Source organism: Gorilla gorilla, chromosome 4, assembly GCF_029281585.2.
Source record: "Gorilla gorilla gorilla isolate KB3781 chromosome 4, NHGRI_mGorGor1-v2.1_pri, whole genome shotgun sequence".
Taxonomy (NCBI): Eukaryota; Metazoa; Chordata; class Mammalia; order Primates; family Hominidae; genus Gorilla; species Gorilla gorilla.
This window is the reverse complement of record NC_073228.2, coordinates 26,295,623-26,316,799: the sequence shown is the minus strand read 5'-3', so window position 1 is coordinate 26,316,799 and position 21,177 is coordinate 26,295,623. Positions and strand designations below refer to the sequence as shown.

The 21,177-nt window shown below is 40.6% G+C and overlaps 1 protein-coding gene across 41 annotated transcripts in view; it reads right to left on the bottom strand.

Moving 5' to 3' along the window:
• Positions 1-21,177, bottom strand: part of CEP112 (centrosomal protein 112) — a 562,721-nt gene that overhangs the window by 40,055 nt on the left and 501,489 nt on the right. For all 41 annotated transcript variants that reach the window (XR_008679796.2, XR_010133740.1, XR_010133744.1 and 38 more), the window contains one exon: positions 13,585-13,674. Coding sequence is in view for 23 of the 41 variants with exons in the window: in XM_031011060.3 (XP_030866920.3) it covers positions 13,585-13,674 (90 nt within the window). In the remaining 18 variants the exon portion in view is untranslated. The remainder of the gene's footprint in view (positions 1-13,584; positions 13,675-21,177) is intronic.

The window sequence follows — 21,177 nt, the reverse complement described above, 5'->3', positions numbered from 1 at the left end:
CCATGCTCGGTACCCCAAATATTTTAAAGGAAGAAAGACTATCAACTTGATACAAATTCTTCCAGAAAATAGAGAGAGAATAATTTTTTTTATGAGGCCAGCAAACTTTAACACCAACATCCGATGAGAACATTATAATAAAAGAAAACTATAGGCCAATATCCCTGAGAAACATAGATGCAAAAATCCTAAACAAAATATTAGTAGACCAAAATCCATCTACAGGTTAAAAAAAAGGGATAACAAATGGGATTAATTCCATGAATGCAATATTATTATATTATTAATATTATATCAATAACATTAGAAAATAAACCTGTAAATTTTACTGCATTCACTGAATAAGAAACAAAATTCATATGATTACTTCAAAAGATGGAGAAAAGGCATTTAAGAAAATTCAACATCTACTTGTGATTTTAAAAATGGAAAATGAACTCTTACTAAGAATAGAAAGAAAATTCCTTACTGTGATGAAGGCAGTCTATACAAAGTCAATTGTATTTCAGTATGTCAGCAACAAACTGTGAGAAAATGCAATTTTAAAAAATGCCATTTAAGGCCAGGCGCAGTGGTTCACGTAGCACTGTACACTCTGGGAAGCCAGAGGTGGGCAGATCACTTGAGGTCAGGAGTTTGAGACCAGTGTGGCCAACATGGTGAAACCCTATCTCTACTAAAAATACAAAAATTAGCCAGGTATGGTAGCATGTGCCTGTAATCCCAGCTACTTGGGAGGCTGAGGCAGGAGAATCGCTTGAGCCCAGGAGGCGGAGGTTTCAGTGAGCCAAGATCATGCCACTGCACTCCAGCCTGGGTGAAAGAGTGAGACTCTGTCTTAAAAGAAAAAAAAAAAAAAGAAGCCATTAAAAATAGCATTATAATACGTTAAATAAATAGGAGCAAATCCTACCACCCAGAAGATGTTAACGATATCTTCATAGAAAATGTAAAACATAACAGAAAAATTAATTAATGTTTAAATAAAGTAGAGGGATATACTATGTTCACAGTAATGACTGGAAGACATTAGAAATGACAAACCGAGTCTAAAATTTATACAGAAATCAGAAGAAGCTACCACTGAAATGTAAACTTCACAAGGGCAAAGATTTTCATTTGGTTTGTTCAGCAACGTATATCCAGGCCATATAGTAGGTGCTCAGTAAATGTTTGGTGAATTGAACTTTCAAAGTGTCTAAAGAGTTTACAGTAAGAGTTCACGCTGAGCTTCATTCAGTTACCATGGCACATTCTGATATACCATCTCATTTACCTTCCTGTTTATGAAATCACACAAAGCCTCAAAATCTTATATGCTGAATGGAGCAGTTGGGATCATTTGGTTTAGTTTTTCATTCTTTCTTCAGGGCATTCAGGCAAATAAAATCTTAAGCTGAAGAGTAGAAAAATAAGATAAATTGCTGCTCTGGTTTCAGCTGGGGGAGCCTGGCCTGGAGCACCACCCCTTGGATTATCAACCCTAAGAAACAGGACAAGCATCTGAACATGATATCTGTGCCCTTTCCAACATGGCTGCTACCTAACTGAGCTGAGAAGAGCCCCCCAAATAAGTTTGTCAGGGCCAAGACAAACAGGTTGCAAATTCCTTATTAATAATAAAAAACTGGACAATCTGGCTGTCAGCGTGCTCTTTACCTCCTATTTCTTCTCACCATTTTAGAATAAACCTGTCTGTAAATCTCACACACAAAACCTAAAAAGGATCTTTAAACTATTTATTTTCCTTTATTATAATAGAAGTTCCTAGAGTATAACCACATTTTCTATGCTATTTGTATATACTGAGAGCTAAGTACGTATTAAGTTGCTGGATTCAAAACAAACTTTGTACTTAATAAAATTTAAATGATGCCAATTACATTATATTCTTTACTAATTCTTAGTTTTTCATTTAATTCAATAAGTTACATGCATTTGAACATTTTCTAACTATATTTTTTTCTACTGGAACTATGCCTTCTAATTTTGTATATAAATCCAACAGGATATCTACATGGAACATACATTTAAATGGTCTTTTAAACTTCTGAATTGTCTGTTGTATTGAAAAATCAACTTTCTTTCCTTGTTTCTAGTTTAAACTGACGTACATCTGGTACCTTTAAAACATCTCTACTTCGGCTGGGTGTGGTGGTTCACGCCTGTAATCCTAGCACTTTGGGAGGCTGAGGTGGGTGGATCACTTGAGGTCAGGAGTTCGAGACCAGCCTGGCCAACAGGGTGAAACCAGGTCTCTATTAAAAATACAAAAATTAGCCAGGTGTGGTGGCACATGCCTGTAATCTCAGCTACTCAGGAGGCTGAGGCATGAGAATAGCTTGAACCCGGGAGGCAGAGGCTGCAGTGAGCCAAGATTGCACCACTGCACTCCAGCCTGGGCGACAGAACAAGACCTTTATCTCCAAAAAAGATAAATAAATAAATAAATAAATCTCTGCTTTTTCATTTGTTTGCCAATAAACAATTGCAATTGCTTCTACCTCAAAATAGCCCTTTCTCAACAGAAAAAGGGCTGGACTATAGTAAAAAAAGGAACTGCAAGTTAAGTGGCCCCTCGGAATGTTTGATACGTTTTTCCAAACATGACAAGCACAATCAGTAGTCATCAAACATTTCTCTCTGCTGACTCAACCCCACCCTCTTTTTAACATCACTGTGTTGATCTCTACTTTCTCTTTCTACCTGTTCACTGAATTCTATGAATTCAGTGCTTAGTGGCTGTCAGAACAGGAAGCCTTGATAGAATACTGTGGGAACATAAACATATATATTCCTTTCTATCTTCCTGGGAAACTATATTTGATCACCCAGGTTAATACTTGATAATTCTATTCTGCTTGCCCACCAATTTTAAAAGGTGGGATAGAACACATCTTGGTTTTAAGTTTTTTCTATTTTATTCTTTAAGAGCCTCCATAATTTACTTGTTTGGAGTAAATCATATGTTTTGATTGAAAATATAATTTTTAATAAGGCTAAAATGAAAGCCAAAACTGTCTTAAAAATTAAACGGAAAGACATGAGACTATACCACAACATTACTTCATTCTAAGAATAGAAGATGAGACCCAGCCTCAAGGCAGGCACAGCCTGGCTTTGAACCCTCCAGTCCCAGGTCAGAGATCTGTGTGCTCCTACGGCCCTCCCCGTGGTCTTCGTCATCCCTCAGTATTCATTGTAGGGACGAAGAGCCACTTCAACAATGTAGAAAATGCTTTATGGAAAAACAGCTGCAGCGATGCAGTCGGTGCTTTGCTGACATGTGGATTTGATATGTCAGCAAAGCACAGGATTAAAAACATGCAGCAAGCACATAGAGGATCCTGCCTCTTCTCTCCTCCCCCAGCACACTCAGCCCAGTGAGGTTAAAAACAAAGAGAATCTCAAGAAAGCAAAGATGAAACAGAGCACGTTAACACCAGAAGAGTGCTTTAAGTGATCCTTTAAAAATGGCATTGCAATCATTGTGTATGGTTTTTAGTGAGGGATTTGGGTACAAGTGTTTGACTTGCTTTGGCGCTTTGCCACCAAAATCTATTAGAATAACTGATTTATAAGAAATATTTTGATAAGATGTGTATTTAATAAAAATACTAATGTCTTTGACACTGTGGTTCAAGGTTTGTTTTTTGTTTTTTTGTTTTTTTTTTTTTCAGAAAACAGAGGCAAGTGTTCAAACTGTCACGGAGAATAACATGTGGCCAAAATTAAATGTGGTTCTATCTCTCATAACAAGTCTTAGAATGATGCATCATACCAGCTGTCTGGGAACAAATGTATTTTGTTGGCATGGGAACAAAAGAATTAGTCTGAATTTTGTAAATAAACTGTGGTTATTAAAATTACTCGAAACAAACCAGAATAATAACCATTAAACATGAAAAGTCAATAAAAGTCTTTGAATTACATTTCTGTTGCAATTCCTGTTTTCATAACGTGCTTTGGGATGAAACATAGCTTTGAGTTGTTAGTACTTTTAAATAGACTTCACTGCAGATGAGTTAGCCAACAGCAGCTAAGACTGTGAAGTTTTAAAATCCTTTATGGAAAATGGAAATTAAAGGCTTGGAAATCTGTAGAAGACCAATTCTTTTTAACAATTGTCACAATTATTGCACAATTGATTTTCTGTCTCTATAGCATCTTCTTCTTTAAGGCTGTCTGTGACTCCATAGATTTGTTGGTTATCCTTGATGATGACTGAGGTGGTTTAAAGATAAGCAGTGCTATCCACTGAAAGCTTTAAGTTTATTGATTTTGGTTCTCCTAATATCCATGCTACTCCTGGATAGATCACTGGGCATTGTGGGAGGCAAATCAACTCTTTGGGAATACAAATGATACTAGTTGCAATGGTATAACAGGCAGAAGGAGCTAAGGAGCTTCCAGAGTCGTCTAATATTACCCGAAAGCTACTTATACTGAAGGGACCAAGTTTTATTCTTTAAAAACCCAGAGACCTAGGAAGGAATCAGCAGAATGCTAAGTTCATCTTTAGAGAAAAATCAAGGACTTTTTTGGTGTCTTTTCTGCTTTGGCCTTCTTATAGGAGAGATTTGAAAGAAAAATCTGTCTTGTTTTAGAGCAGAGCAGAAAGGTGGGCGGCATGGGCAGGGCACTGGCATTTTGCTTTCTCTTCATCTTTCCCTGACCTGTGAATGCTTTTTGGTGCTATAATGTCTGAGGAATAGCTGAGGGCCCAGAGAAGCCATGAATGATCCTACCAGACGAAATGACCACCCTGGATGAAAATGATAAAAGAATATCTTCAATATTTGTTTTGATAAAAGTCTAGACAAGAATACACCTAGAAAAAGTCACTTAGAATATGTTTAGGAGGCCCAATACCAAGGGCCTGTGATCAGTACCCAAGTTCAGCAACTTTTGGAACTCTTCGTCCTCAAAGTCCCTGTGGCCTGTGATGCTGCTAATTCTTCCTCCCTCCTTCTCTCCATCTGTCACCCTCTCCCTCCCTCTTTCCATCCCGTCCTTCTTCCTCCCATTAATTCACCGAGCACCATTGGGCCTGATGCTGGGCTAAACGCTGGGATACAAGGATAAACATGACACAGTCCCAGCTCAGGTCCCACCCTCAAAGTGTACCATCTACTGAGGGAGTTTGATGGAAAAAGCTTTAATGCGGGGGGGGCAGGGAGGTGCATTTTAGTCCGTTCTCACACTGCTATAAAGATACTACCCAAGACTGGGTAATTTATAAACAAAGGAGGTTTAATTGACTCACAGTTCTGCATGGCTGGGAGGCCTCAGAAAACTTACAATCATGGCAGAAGGGGAAGCAGGCACCTTCTTCACAAGGCGGCAGGAGACAGAGTGAGTGAGACAAAGGGGAAGAGCCTCTTATAAAACCATCAGATCTTGTGAGAACTCACTAACACAGGAACAGCATGGGGGAAACTGCCCCCCATGATCCAGTCACCTCCCACCAGGTCTCTCCCTCAATACCAGGGGATTACAATTCAAGATGAGATTTGGGTGGGGACACAAAGTCTAACCATATCAGGGAGCCACAGAAAGTGCTGCAAAGGCACAGATGGATAAAAGTGGGACATCAGGTGGGCAGGGCTGTTTTGAGGATAGGGGCTCTGGAAAGCAAAGGCCTTACAGAGTGATTCAATTCAACAAGCGCTGGTGGATGCCATGAAGATGACAGATCGGGTCCTTACCCTAAGGGGCATAATGTCTAGTAGGAAATTCTCTTTGGTTTTCCTGCCTTTAAATTCTCCTGGCTCTGCTCTTCCTGCCCATTCCTTTTCAATCCTCTTCGCATCCTCCTCTATTTTCTCTGGTCCCTTGGCTGTGACCCTGCCTACCAATCTGCTCATGGCCCTCTTATATCCACACATTCTGGGCTTCTGCTATATCTGCATCAAGACGACTCTGACATGCTTAAAGTCCTAGGGCTCTTTCTTGACTTCTGGAGTCAGATTTTCATTTAAACGCCTCCAGATGAATGTCCTCCTGCTGGCATCTAGGATGCAACATCTAAAAAAATGATAGTGTCATTGTCCACTATACACCAGCTTATCAATTAAAAAAGGTATTATTTTCAACATATTCCTTTCTTCCACTCTCTAAATCTCTATATTCTGTGAATTTTTCCTTTTTTTTATTTTTCATTTTTTTTGAGACAGGATCTCCCTCTGTAGCCCAGGCTGGAGTACAGTGGTGCAATTTTGGCTCACTACAACCTCTGCCTCCCTGGCTCAAGGGATCCTCCTACCTTAGCCTTCTGAGTATCTAGGACTACAGGTGCACATCACCACACCTGGCTAATATTTTTGCATTTTTTTTTTTAAGAGACGGGGTTTCACCATGTTGGCCAGGCTGGTCTGGAACTCCTGGGCTCAAGCAGCCTGCTTGTCTCAGCCTCCCAAAGTGCTGGGATTACAGGCATGAGTCACCACACCAGGCCTGAATTTTTCTTTTCTTTCTTTCTTTTTTTTTGAGATGGAGTCTCACTCTGTCACACAGGCTGGAGTGCAGTGGTGTAATCTCAGCTCACTGCAACCTCTGCTGCCCAGGTTCAAGCAATTCTCCTGCCTCAGTCTCCTGAGTAGCTGGGATTATAGGCACCTGCCACCGTGCCCAGCTAATTTTTGTATTTTTAGTAGATACAGGGTTTCAACATCTTGGTCAGGCTGGCCTTGAGCTCCTGATCTCGTAATCCACCTGCCCCGGCTTCCCAAAGTGTTGGGAATACAGGCATGAGCCACCGCGCCCAGCCTGAATTTTTGCTTTTAAATGCATCTTCACATTTACCCTCTTCTTTCTACCCCTTTTGACAATATCCAGCTCAAGCCTTCCGTATTTCTCTTGTGACCAGTGATGTGAATTTTAGGCCATAACCTCTGAATTGGTCTCCTTTCATTTCTTATTCATCTTCCCTGCTGGACTAATCTTTGTAAAATATAACCTCAGTCATCTAGCACTCCCCAGCAAAGAAAAAGTCCCTCATTGCTGACAACTGCTTTCTAACGAATGACTGAACTGCTCAGCATTCCATCCAGAATTGGCTGCTGGTCCTGACACACAACACAGCGCTCAATAAAGAGTAGATGCTCAGTAACAAAGGATCCCTCTTCCCTTTTTTTAATGGATGAAATGAACAAAACGAACTTTCTGGTCTTGTTTTCCTCTTCACTGATATCACACCTTCTGGCCAAGATGTTACTCAATGTCCCTTGAACACTCGACATGTTCTGCTCTTCACTCTGCCCTCTAACTAGAATGTCCTTCCTCTCTGTTAATGCCCAGCCCAGATGTTCCCTTCTCCGCTATAAACAACTATAATCACACACGTTGCATCTCTATGATGTTTGATAGTTTTTGAAGTATTTTTACACACTTTATCTTGTTTTGATATTCCCAAGAACCCTGTGGGAAGATATTTTACTAACATTTTACTGATTAGGAACCCATTATCCAGAAAGGTTGAGTGGCTTACCCATGATCACATGATTAGTAGTGACAGAGGTGGACTGAAAACCAGCAGCACTTTTCCCACTAGATCACGACAGTCCCTGAAGCCTCTTCTGGTTTCTCTCCCTGTGCCTTGGTGAGGGTATCTGGGACTCTGCAGCCCACGAGGGAACCTCTTTCCCCACCCTGCAACCCCTAAACACACACAATTACCATGGAGACCATCTTTGGTCACTAGTGTCTCTCCTAAATTAGTTGATGTGTCTAGGCCTTAAATATGAAGTTGGTTGCTGCAAAGCTGCGATCGAAATGTTAAAGTGTGACTTTTAGCTATTTTAAAATAATTTATGAGTCACTTGTGCCTGCACAGTCCAGACCTTTAATGCTTGCAAAACCAGATGAGACTTAGAACTAAACCAGCTGGCTGCAAAAAAATACTGAGCAGAAAACCAAAGAGGACCCCAGGGGCAACCCAAGACAGCAAGACAAGGTAGAAGCCAGGAGCCTTCAAGAGAAGGCTGGCAGAATGCTGATCCCTGCCGACCAGCTTTGGAAGGACCCGGTTCCCCGGAGGGCTGCAAGCTCTTGAAACAACCCCAAATTAGCAAGTGCCACACACTGCCTAGGCAGTGGGACCCTAACCTCTTCCTGGTTAAAGATCCTCTCCTTCCTTCCCATAGGATCAGGGAAGATGGAAGGAAGGACCAGTGCTTGCATTCTTTCTGCATATTGTGATTCTGAGCCTCCAAGCCATTTAGAAAAAGAACCAACTTCCAGCTGGGTGCGGTGGCTCCAGCCTGTAATACCAGCACTTTGGAAGGCCGAGGCAGGCAGATCACCAGGTCAGGAGTTCGAGACCAGCCTGGCCAATATGGTGAAACCCCATCTCTACTAAAAATACAAAAATTAGCCAGGCGTGGTGGCGGGCGCCTGTAATCCCAGCTACTCGGAAGGCTGAGGCAGGAGAATCACTTGAACCCGGGAAGCAGAGGTTGCAGTGAGCCAAGATAGTGCCACTGCATTGCAGCCTAGGCGACAGAGCGAGACTCCATCATTAAAAACAAAAACAAAAACAAAAACAAAACCAACACCAACTTCCATTCCATGCCTGGGGTCTACATTTTATACACATCCCATTTACTCTGTCAGACTGTAAACTCCTTGAGGGCAAAATCTATAACTTATTCATCTTCGTTTCTTCTCAGACCTAACACTGTTTAGCAAAATACACCTGTTAAAAGAATAAAATGTTGAGTAAAAAAAGACTGAGTCTCCTGTGAAACACTCAGCATTGTATTTTATTTATTAGAACATCTCTAAAGGATTGTTTTTTTCTCACTAATTTGTTTAATAAAATATCCTTCTGGGAAACTGAGTGATCAATGTAATTAAAGCTATTCATACTTTCAAATTTTAAGATAGCCAGTTTGAAGCAGGGAGTTTTGCTCTGTGTATGTTAATATCCACAGATTGGTATGTTAGAATCTGACATTGTTTGGTGTCTTTGTTATAGATACATGCTTTACACAGTGTTAAGAATAACAAGAAAACTTTTAGACTATTTATTTTCTTCCTTTTCTTTTCTATAATTTATCAAACCAAATTATCTAGTCTCATTGTGAATAACGAAACATTGTTTGCTCCCCATTGTGAATAATGAAACTAAGTGAATTTTAGTTTTACCCATAATATTTTAATCTGTACCTGCACCCGAGTGACAGATGGCATATATCCATTTTACGCAGTGTTTAATGCAGTGGAAAATAATATTCTGGGAGTAAGCAGACCACTTACAGACTTACCCTGGGTCTGCCACTAGTGTGTTGTACATTAGGGAAGTCACATCCTTCCTGATGACTCAGTTTCTTTGCACAATGAAAAAGTCTGACTCAAGCTCTGATCTCCCTTCTTTGATGAAGTTATGGGGTTCTTGCTCAGAATAAACTGGAATTAGAAATTATTACCTCCTCCTATGAATAAAAATAATGGTGATTTTAAATTGCTGTTTATTGATTAGAGAAAACATCACGTTTTTGTAAAGCTGACTTAGAAAATTTATTTTCTGATTCTATTAGTGTTATTTCTCTTGAATCTGCCCAAGGAGAAAGTTAACCCTTTGTGCCCCACAATGAGCACATCTTCCCTGGGGACTCTGTGTGCTGATCTGTCCGCTTGAGGGGACAGAAGGGAGAGTTGGTGGCACCAAGGCATGTGGTGGACAGCAAAGATGCCACCCATCAAGACCTGATGAGAAGCAGCTTTTGGTTTTTAATTAAAAACATAACTTTTACAATGCCTCATTCATTTCTTGTTTTTATAGAATCAAAACACAGAAATTTTTCTTAAATGAAAACCAGAAACCATTTAAACATTTTTAAAGCAAGTTAAAAAAAGCAGCTTAGGATTGTCTTTTGTAATTCTGCCAGTTTCAATTTTGATTCCTTAATGCAACCAGTATCAGGATAATAATATTTGCTTGAAAAGAAAGAGAAGATAGTCCTCAGGGGCTGTTTCAAACACATTTTAGTTGTTCGATTGGCTGATGTGAGGCTAGCTACTGTTATTGAAGTTGCTTTGATGAACAGTGAAAAATACATTCATAATGTAACAATCTCAACATTTTAGATATCCTTAGTAAACTCATATTTAGCAGATCCTAAAAAGTGTCTATGACAATAGTTCTAATTTTTTTTTTTTTTTGAGATGGTGTCTTGCTCTGTCTCCCAGGCTGGAGTGCAATGGCACCATCTCGGCTCACTGCAACCTCCACCTCTCAGGTTCAAGCGATTCTCCTGCCTCAGCCTCCCGAGTAGCTGGGATTACAGGCGCCCGCTACCACGCCTGGCTAATTTTTGTATTTTTAGTAGAGACAGGATTTTACCATGTTGGACAGGCTGGTCTCAAACTCCTAACCTCAGGTGATCGGCTTTCCAAAGTGCTGGTATTACAGGCATGAGCCACTGTGCCCAGCCTAGTTCTAATTATTTTTGACTACTTGTGTTAGTGTCACAGATTTAAAGGGGGACATAGGTCAAATTTAGATAAAAGATTAAGTTAAATATGGATGAATAGTATTTGTTAAATATCTATTATTTGTTATGCAGTTTAATTGAAACAACTGGCTTTTTTTTTTTTTTTTTCAGCTACGTCCTAGGACCTTGTGGAAAGAACCCAACATCTCTTGGTTACAAAGATTATGAAATATTCAGCTTTACCCATGGGTATTTCCTCACATTTCTTTGGTAAACTGTAGCCTAATAGAAGATATCAGGAATTAGTGTAAGAAATATTCTAAAAAGCTATTGTCACTACAAAGATGAAAGTAACTTTGATGATCAAAAAGAAGTCAATAAAAAAAGACTGAAAGTAGTTCCTGAATCCTTCTCTATTGTTCATTTGGGATTTCTTAATTTCCCTACTCTCAATATATTATGGAATTTTCTGTGTGAAGTTTTGCCATGAATTAAATTGATGTCAACAAAAGTTTTACCTTAAGTCATATTTTACCACAAACTAGAGAAGCCCCAGTCCTCCAGGGAGCACCTTTTCCTGCCTTTAAGAAGCTTGTCTCTTCTCCTTCTTTTAATTACAAGCATCATCTACAGACGATGGGGCTCAGTTGACCTTCAGTGACAATTAGACCTGCTGATTTGACATGAACAAATCCATGCTCCCATCCGAGGAGGCATTTTCATCTCTTTGACTTGGCACATGATGGGCAAGTGTGCTGTGCTTGTGTTTCCTTTGCTCGTTGCTTTTCTCCGCCCATGGAAAGTCAATGGCATTTGCTCCTCTACCAGGAAGCAGGAATACAATGTCTGTTTGCCTGCCATCCTTGATAAGTTTACTTTCTCTATCATTGCTATCCAGTTTTTTTTTTATTTGCTAGATATGTAACTTGAAAATTGTCATGGAAGGAGCAAAAGTTTGGAGTTCAGATAAACCTGGAACTGAATACTCTTCTACTACTGTGTGATCTTGGATCTACTGCTGTGTGATCTTGGATGAGTTAATCACTCTGGATTTTGGCATGCTATTCACAAAATGCAGATGATAATACTGATCTTACACGGTTATTGTGAAAATTAAATAAACCAGTATGTGTAACATTTATTGTACAGTGTCTGTCATCTTGTCAGCATTTGATAAGGTATAGTTATTATTAATTTTTTTTTTTTTTTGAGATGGAGTCTTGCTCTCCCAGGCTGGAGTGCAGTGGCGTGATCTTGGCTCACTGCAACCTCCGCCTCCCCAGTTCAAGCAATTCTCCTGCCTCAGCCTCCTGAGTAGCTAGGACTATAGGCACCTGCCACCACGCCCGGCTAATTTTTGTATTTTTAGGAGAGACAGGGTTTCACCATGTTGGCCAGGCTGGTCTCGAACTCCTGACCTCGTTGATCTGCCCACCTTGGCCTCCCTAAGTGTTGGGATTACAGGTGTGAGCCACTGCGCCTGGCCTAGTTATTATTAATTTTTTATTCTAGTATTATTCTATTTTGTTATCCTATTGTTGGGTGTATTACATAGACATTATAATAAAACGTATATGTATATATGTATATTTATGCATCTCATATACATGATATGTACATACATATGTGATATACATATGACACAGAGTTTATTAGAGAGTAGGAAGGAATTATAGGAGGGCAAGTCAATTCAGTAAGTATTAACAGTCAGCATCTATTAGGTGCTTACTTTCATCATTTTGTACAATCCTCTATCGTGGGATCCTGTTTGTAAACATCTCCAGAGATTAAAGAAGAAAAGAAAACCTTCCCTATCAGCCTTACTTTTGTGTTTCCCCTTCCCCCAAATTCAGAATAAGCTAATATAATATGCCAATATTCCTGTACTGAGTTTTACAACCAATGTGTAAACATCTGTCAATTCCTATGACTGTTTCTGTACATAATGGATTGGTGGCACTTAGATCAATATTAGCAACGCTATACTCAATGGCTGAGGGCAATGCATTTATAAAGGGTTTCATCAAGATTCATGGTCTCTAGTGATACATGTTGACTTTTTAGTTTAAATTGTCAATACCACTAAGTGTAATTTATTATAACCAGAAGAGTTGGGTGAAAATAATGCTGTCATTTAAAAATAAAATAGGTCATTAGCTATTGTCATAGCCATACTATTCTGGGTTATATTACATTATTTTGAAAAGAATGGAAAGAAAGAGGAGAAAACTAAAATTCAAAAGAAAATGTGATTTATGCCTCTAAGCAAAATAATATCCATTTATTTTGAAATGATGACATAGCAGACACTGTTGGCTGCATACTCAACACTCCATTTCCCCTCCTTTTTGTTCCAGTTTTCATTCTTCTCCCAGTTTCATCACCAGCAGGTGGGTCCTGATTATTCTAGGCTAGTTTTGTATACTCAGTTCTTTAGCCAGGGACTGGGTATGCCAGGCTAAGCATGTGACCTTCTCTGGCCAATGACATGTAAAGGGAGGGGGTAGTTTCCAGGAAAGATTTCCTTACTCATTAGGCCCTAGAAACTGGCAGCCCCTTTCTGCCTCCGAATAGTGCAGATCTGGGCAGAATGCCTGGCACTGCTGCAGCCATCTTGAAGTTGGTTCTAGAATGAAGCTAGCACCGGAGGGAGAGTCATGAGAATGCTTTACTTGTGGACTTCTTGTTCTGTGAGGTAATAAATTGCTTTATTTTTTATGTCAACCATGGGTGGGATATTCTGTTACTTGCACCCAAAGCATCTTAACTGAAACAGGCAATGTGTAAACTTGTTCTTTTTTTTTGAGAAGGAGTTTTGTTCTTGTCACCCAGGCTGGAGTGCAACGGTGCAATTTTGGCTCACTGCAACCTCTGCCTCCCGGGTTCAAGTAATTCTCCTGCCTCAGCCTCCCAAGTAACTGGGATTACAGGCACCTGCCACCACACCCAGTTAATTTTTGTATTTTTAGTAGAGACACGGTTTCACCATGTTGGCCAGGCTTGTCTCGAACTCCTGACTTCAGGTGATCCACCCACCTCGGCCTCCCAAAGTGCTGAGATTACAGGTGTGAGCCACTGCACCTGGCTGCACACACTTCTTGACCTAGAGAAAGTAAACAAGAGAGTCAAATAGTAAAGGAGAGGGTACCTGTTCCTGTGACTCCAATTCTTTGTGTTGTAATTTTTTCTCTGCACATCGCACCTGATTAGAACGGTTTTCTAATTCATCTTGTAAAACCTGAAACAGTATAAAATAAAGATATCATTAATAATTAGCACACTTGGAAAAATAGTTCTACACCATGAACTGGCACTAAAAAGGCCTGAGATCTCTAGTTTATTACTCTTGTTCCAAAGCATTCAGGCAAACAATATCAGACTTCTGTGTGTCAGGCCAAGATGTTTTCTGCTTTAAGAATACCTAGTATAAAAAATTCCAAAGTTATAAAATAGACAAATTGGCAGATGTCAATCATATATTAAAATGCCTCATATTCCCAGCACAGAACCACAAGCATGTAATAAAGCATATGTAATAAAGCATAACACTATTGCAATGAAAATGGCTCCCTCAGGACACCTGCAACGTACACTTACACTCTGAATATCATTGTGATGGATAGGAATTGTAATATCTGACCAGCATAACATTTTTCAAAATTATATTATGATAATTTGAGTAAATTATAGCAGCCTTAAAGGAATTTCTTTATAAAGTCAGAGAGGATGGTATGGAACTTGAGGAACTTGTAAGAAATGGACAGAGGTGAACTCTTTCCTTTGCCAAGTAGCTGTTTGAAATAGCATTCAGATTAATATGGGAAATGGAAACCACAAAGACCAATAATTACCACTGCATCAATTACTATGTTAGGTAAAGAGGTGAACTAGAAAAAGAACTTGTAGTTTCCATGTGCTATTTCTATAATGACACTGGATTGTCCATTCAAACAATCCAATGTAATTACAGAAATACTACATGGAAAGTTACAGTGAGCAGAATGCATGGGGTGGTAACAGCAAAAGTGCCAAATTCACAAAATTCATTTCATCCAGTCAATATTAGTGAGTTCCTGCTCTGTGTCAAGAATTACAATAGGTACTCTAGACATAGCAATGAAAGAAAATAGACCAAAAAAAAAAAAAAAAAAAAAAAGAAACCCTGGTCAGGCACAGTGGTTCACATCTGTGATCTCAGCACTTTCAAAGGCTAAAGGCAGGAGGATCACTTGAAGCTAGGAATTCAAGATCAGCCTGGGCAACATAGTAAGATCTTTTCTACAATTTTTTTAAATTTAATTAGCTGGGTGTGGGGGTGCAAACCTGTGGTCCCAGCTACTTAGGATGCTGAGGCAGGAGGATCACTTGAGCCCAGGAGTTTGAAGCTGCAGTGGGCTATGATTGTGTCACTGCACTCCAGTCTGGGTGACAGAATGAGACCCTGTCTCAAAAAAAAAAAAAAAAATCCTTGCATTCACATGCTTAGATTATAATGGGGTGGAGGTAGGCAATAAGCAAACAGTAAGTGTACTATATAACCGTGATGAGTGCAGAAGAAAAATAAAGCAGGGAAGGGGACATTCTGGAGTGGTGTGAGGAAGGGGGGATTGAGATTTTAAACAGATGGTCCAAGAAGGCCCAGCTGGACGAAGACCTGAAGGACAAGAGAGAGCAAGTCACATGTAAATTTCCACAGGAAGAGCCTTCCAAGCAATGGCCACTGCATGTGGAATGACTCCGAGATGGTGTTTGTGGAAGCCATAAGGTCACTGTTGAGAGTGATCAAAGCAGCAGCAGTGAAGTCAAGGACATAACAGGGTCCAAGTCACATCAGGTCACGTGGAGTCTCGCAGGTCAAAGGCTTTAGATTTTGCCCAGAGATAGACAGGAAGCTGCTGGGGGGTGGGGAGCAGATGCTGCTTTCATTGTTGTCTGAAGAGCAGACCGAGGGGCAAGGCAGAGGCAGAGAGCAGGGGAGAGGCCACTGCAACACCAGGAAAGGGAAGATGGAGAGCGGGGCCCGGTGGTAGCAGCTGATGAAGGAAGGATCAGGTCCAGGTATGAAATAGAGATGACGGCCCTGAAGGAGTGGAAGCAGAGAGAGGAAAAAACAGGACCCCAGGGATTCCGGCCTGAGGAGCTAAGAGTGCAGTTGGCATTCACAGAGACAGGGCAGGTGTTGGGGGAGAGGAGCCGGAGCTCAGCCTCAGCTGGGTTCAGTTTGAAATGCCTATTACACATCCAGGTGGAGACACGAGTTCAGACACAATGGCTAAATTAGTGTCCATTAAAGATTCCTGCAAACACAATGCCAGTCTTTTTTATGTCCAGATAAACAGTGGTTCTTAACCTTTTGGGAGGTTCTAGACTCCTTTGAGAATCTGATGAAAGCTATGTAGTTACTCCCTAGAAAGAGAAAAACCATAGTTTTATGATTTTGCCTCTCACTGTAGGACATTCATAGATTGCCTGAAGCCTATCTGTGAATGGACCCCAGGCTAAGAACTAATTTAAAAAGTGAAATGGTCTGTGAATGAGCTTGCATGCTTTAGGGTGTCTTTGATATTAGACTTGATCATAAATCTACAACTCAACCAGGTCTGAGAATGAGCTTGGAAATCTCTCCATTCTTGAATTGTCTATAATTCTGTTGTTGTGTTCTACTTCCAAAAGGATGAATGCAATAGTTCCTGTGCTTGTTGATGAGGTAGCCTTTCCCCCACCTCCCACTTTCATAGCTACCAACAAATAGGATCTTATCAGCTTCTTTTATGGCATAATTGGGGAAAGTAATGATTACTGTATTGGGAAGAATAGTTATCTATTTTTTTGTCCCCACTTTTTCCTGCTCTCTAATCCATCCTCACACCACTGTCAGAGTGATCTTCTTAAACTTAAATCTGATTATGTTGTTCCCTGACTGAAATGCTTAAACAACACTCCAGCCCCGCTGAGAGACAGCTCTCACTCCTTAGCACAGCATACAAGGGCCTTCATCAACTGGCTTGGTCTCCAGCCACGCTGCGCCGTAGGAAGCCTTGGCAGGCCGTGCAGATGTCATTACCAGCAATAACAACAGGAGCTATCATCCACGGAGTGGATTTTATTTTTAACCCTTATGACAATTTTGTGCACCCAGTATTATTTCATCTATGTTAGAGAGGATGTAATTGAGGCTCCATGCAGTTAACTACCTTGCTCAAGTCCATGTGGTTAGCAGTAAGACACTGCACTGGAATTTTTTTTTTTTTTTTTTTTTTTTTTGAGACAGAGTTTCGCTCTGTCACCCAGGCTGGAGTGCAGTGGCACAATCTCGGCTCATTGCGACCTCCACCTCCCGGGTTCAAGCGATTCTCCTGCCTCAGCCTCCGAGTAGCTGGAATTAAAGGCATGTGCCACCACACCCGGCTAATTTTTTATATTTTTAGTAGAGACGAGATTTCACCATGTTAGCCAGGATGGTCTCGATCTCCTGTCCTTGTGATCCACCCACCTCAGCCTCCCAAAGTGCTGGGATTACAGGCGTGAGTCATCACGCCCGGCCTGGACTGGAATTTTAACACATTTCTGTAACTTCAAATTCAATATGTTTGTGCTACTCCATGCTGCCTCTTTCCCACTCTGTACTGATTTTCTCTTTTCTTTGCCTGGAAGTCCCTACCGCACCTACTCTGCTCAATGATGTAACTGCCCTAATCTATACAAGAGCTAAGTATGGACTTCTCTGGGCGTTCATCCATCTAGTGTTTAAGAGAATTAATTGACATGTCTGGGCGGCATGCAACTGCCTGCATGCAACCGCAGCTCAGGGCTCTCCTCTCTTCATCTCTGCAAGCCCAGTGCCAAGCCAGCTCAATGCCTGGTACACAGGTGACACTGAATTCATGTTTGTGGAAGGAACTCATAAACATTTGAACTCTACTCCCTAAAGATATTTACTTCAATCATCAGGGCTTCTGACTGTCCTTCATGTGGCACATTTAACCAAAGGTGATTATGTGTCCTGAGACACAAAATACACAAATATATCCTCCAAATGTCTATATCTATCTCTGAACATACACACACATATCATAATGATAATAATTGATAATATATTATCTGGTTTCTGCTACAGTAAAAAATACTCCTTTAATTTCACAGAAGAGAAAGACGGCATGCCTCTCCCTTCTCTTAAACGAAGAGTTGTTCCCCACTTCCTGGCTTCTCTCCCTCCTTGCCTTCACCTGCAGAACCCTGAGAGTGCCACACTCGGCGTCCCACATCCTCCCCCATTCACTACATACCCCGTTACACCTGCCCCCTGTCCCCACTGCTCTCCTGAGTCAGTTTTCACACCAGTCACTTGTCATCTACCAAATGCCAAAACCAGAAGCTAACTTTCTTCCTTTTTCCACAGAAGCATTTGGCCCTATTCACGCCCAATTGTGTTTTTCTCTTGAATTTTGAGGAAATAATTCTGCTCAGTGAAGTCAAGGGATTAACAAAAAAAAAAAAAAAAGAGGATGCTGCAAAAGTGAAGGCCAAAGACAACAGGCCTGGAAAGAGGGTGGTGGATATGGAGAAGGGGATGGGTGTAGTGGAACCATTGACAGGGGATTGGAAAAAAGGGACTCAGAGATACCCCAAGGCTTTGAGATGGAATGACCAGAAAATAGTGAATTCTTGCTAAGCACAAGTCAGAAGCGGTGGGGCAGTGTGCTTTCTGACATGCTGGGTTGAAGGTGCTGGCGGGACTTCAAGGAGGAACTATTGCTAGACTCCAAATATTGCTAGACACTATCCGTGCCCCCTCCAAATTCATATGTTGAAATCTTAACCCCCAAGGTTATTAGAAGACGGGACCTCTGGCAGAGAATGTCCTCAAGAATGGGACTGGTGCCCTTCTAAAAGCTCTGAGTGAGGTCCCTGGCCCCTTCCACCATGGGAGGACACAGTACAAAGATGGGTGTCAACGAACTAGGAATCAGGCAGGCTCTCCCCAGACCCTGAATCTGCTGGTGCTTTGATCTTGGATGTCCCAGCCTCCAGAGCTACGGGAAATAAGCTTTTGTGTTTAGGAGCCAACCTGTCCAAGGGATATTGTTACAGCAACCAGAGCTCACTAGGACCCCTGGCTAGCAGATCACGTTGCTCAGTGGGTCTGAACAGTGGGGCATGCTCTCAGACAGAGGTGCAAATGCGGAAACTTCCTTAGGGAAGTTTCCTAAAATGAGAAGAGGTTCTAAAACCTGCCCTTTGGGTGATGCCCACACTCAGACAGGCAGAGGAGGAGATGGAGGCCAAGAAATCTGGTGGAAGTCCAGATAGGCAGGAGGCAACTGAGGAGAAGTTAGGATGACATATTACGGAAATCTAGCCAAAAGAAAGTTCCAAAGAAGGCAGGGTAACATAACTAGATCTGATCCTTTTTCCATACTTCACATAGTGAACAGACTACGAAGTCAACCATATTTTATCAGTATTATTAAAATGGAATTCAAATTACATTTGCTTTTCAAAAAGGCAGGCCTTTAAAAATTTCCTTATAAAGATGTAAAGTGTGATCTTTCTAAAGTTAATCAGAGAAAGCAGTTGTATTTAGAAATGACTTTCGTTACCTATTAAAGATCAGTTAAAAAACTGAAAAGTCACCAAATAATATTTCACTTTCAAAAAAGTTAAAATGTACGGCATGAAAGGAAAATGACAGTTTATATTGGCAGCTGGTCCTGGTTTTATATTCTAAAAGATTATCAGGTTATTAGAGTTCCAACCTCAGAATTTGACAGAAGGACTATGTGAAAATGACCACAATTGCTCAATAAGTACAACCGCGGACTTTAAGTTGTGTCTTCCTTATTCAAAAAAGCTTCAAATTTGACATTTCACACACACACAAAATCACGACTTTTAGTTTCTTCCTGAGAAAAGCCCAAGATAATTAAAGAATAGAATGTCCAACACTGGGTCAAAAATATGAAACAAAACCCAACTTGAACAGTTAAATTGTTTATTCTGCAGAACTGTCCCTCCTCTCCTAGCTCTGCAGTGTTAACTGGCATCATTACTGAAAAGACAGTTCTTTTCTCCCAATTAAATCTGCCTTTAAATATACTGTAAGTCAGCTGGCTGTGGGAAGCTACACCGCTCCTGACTTTCAGAGTGCTTTCTGCTGGTCGGGAAAAAAGAATGACACTTTCCAGAAGAAAAATGTAAACGACATAAGCAGCTCCACAAGAACAATGAGCGCACACCGCACTCTTTAAAAGGGAGAGCGTTGTAGGATAATTTGATTTGTTTCAAATCTGAAAATAATGAGAGCAAATTAAAGTGTCAAAAATTGAACATGTTAATGGGCTCTTCAGGGTGAGGAAAAGGACCTGGTAGCTAACATGCCCATTGAATGGCACTTGTGACAGTACAGGGCTTTTCTGTGAGTTTGGGGAAAAAAGAGTATCTAGTCAATGCTATTTTAATAATATGTATGAACATAATTCAGCTCAAGCCACTCCTTAACTTGTAAAACCACACATTAAGGAATTATGTATAGTCTTACCAAAGTTTTCTCTTGTAGTTCTGAGTCAATTAAACAAGAATAAAGTGATGGCAGATACATGCCTTTTAATAATGAATAAATGAAACACAAGTTCATTTCAATTATAAAGTGGTTAAAAGGTTTTTTAATAAAGGAAAACTTTATTGGAAGAGAGAAATACTAGGTCACAATGATAAAAACAATTTTTTAAAAAATGTTCCCACAATACAAGGTATATAACAGAGAGAGGCTTTCAGATGTAGTACTGTAGCAAGACCGGACGTCTTTCTAGAGATTTCTGCTCTCGCCTTTGGCCCACTTCTTAGCCAGCTCCATTCCAGCAACCCAAGAGCTGTTACCTTAGTACCCTTTTCCCAACAGGCTGTCTAAGCGTATAAATTGGTCTTCAGCTTATAGCTCAGAATATTGGTACTCTAAGTTCGTACCAGAGAATACAATTTCAAACTCTACTTTCCCATCTTTATCAAAACTCCATTTATGAGACATCTGGAAAAATCCACTTGCAAATCAAGACAGAATCATCAGCAGTATAAAAGTCACCCTTCTGAGTCAGTGGTCCTGGAAACACTGTCCTAGCAGAGTGGACTGCAGAGACACATTCTCTTACACATTTTCTGTCATGCAGCTTGTAGAGTCGCATTCTTGCCCCCTTTTAGAGCGTTTCAAAGCAGTTCTCATTGAGTTGAAATTTAATGTGTTTGACACATATTCTGCCTCATTCTATGTTGTTAAGTCTTGGTAAAATGCTAATAGTGCCTGGCCTTTTCACAAATCATCATAAGGTCTATGAGCACGTTTTTCTGGGCCTGCCCTACATGATGGGGCAGAGTGTAAATGGATCTTGTCCTTGGTTCTGTCCATAGGTTCACCCACGTGTCCTTTGGGAAGTGGGAACCTTGAATGCTATAGTGTTCTGTTATTTAAAATAAACTGGATTGAATCATATGTAAGCAAAAAGAGTGTTGATTAAAATTTTGCCCTATATAAATACAAAACTGGGGTCGGTAGAGTTGTGGATTTTAAGGGCGTTGGGTACAGTCTGTGGCCGTGAAACAAGGAACCAGATGAACCTCCGCTGGGTGAAACGCAAAGAGGGGCCTTGCGAGCTGCAAGCTCTGCAAAACTGAGTTTTAACAAGAAGAAAAAGCCAGAGTATTTATACTGAAGATGCTGCCAAGAAGAAGTCACCCTGGCAAACTGCGG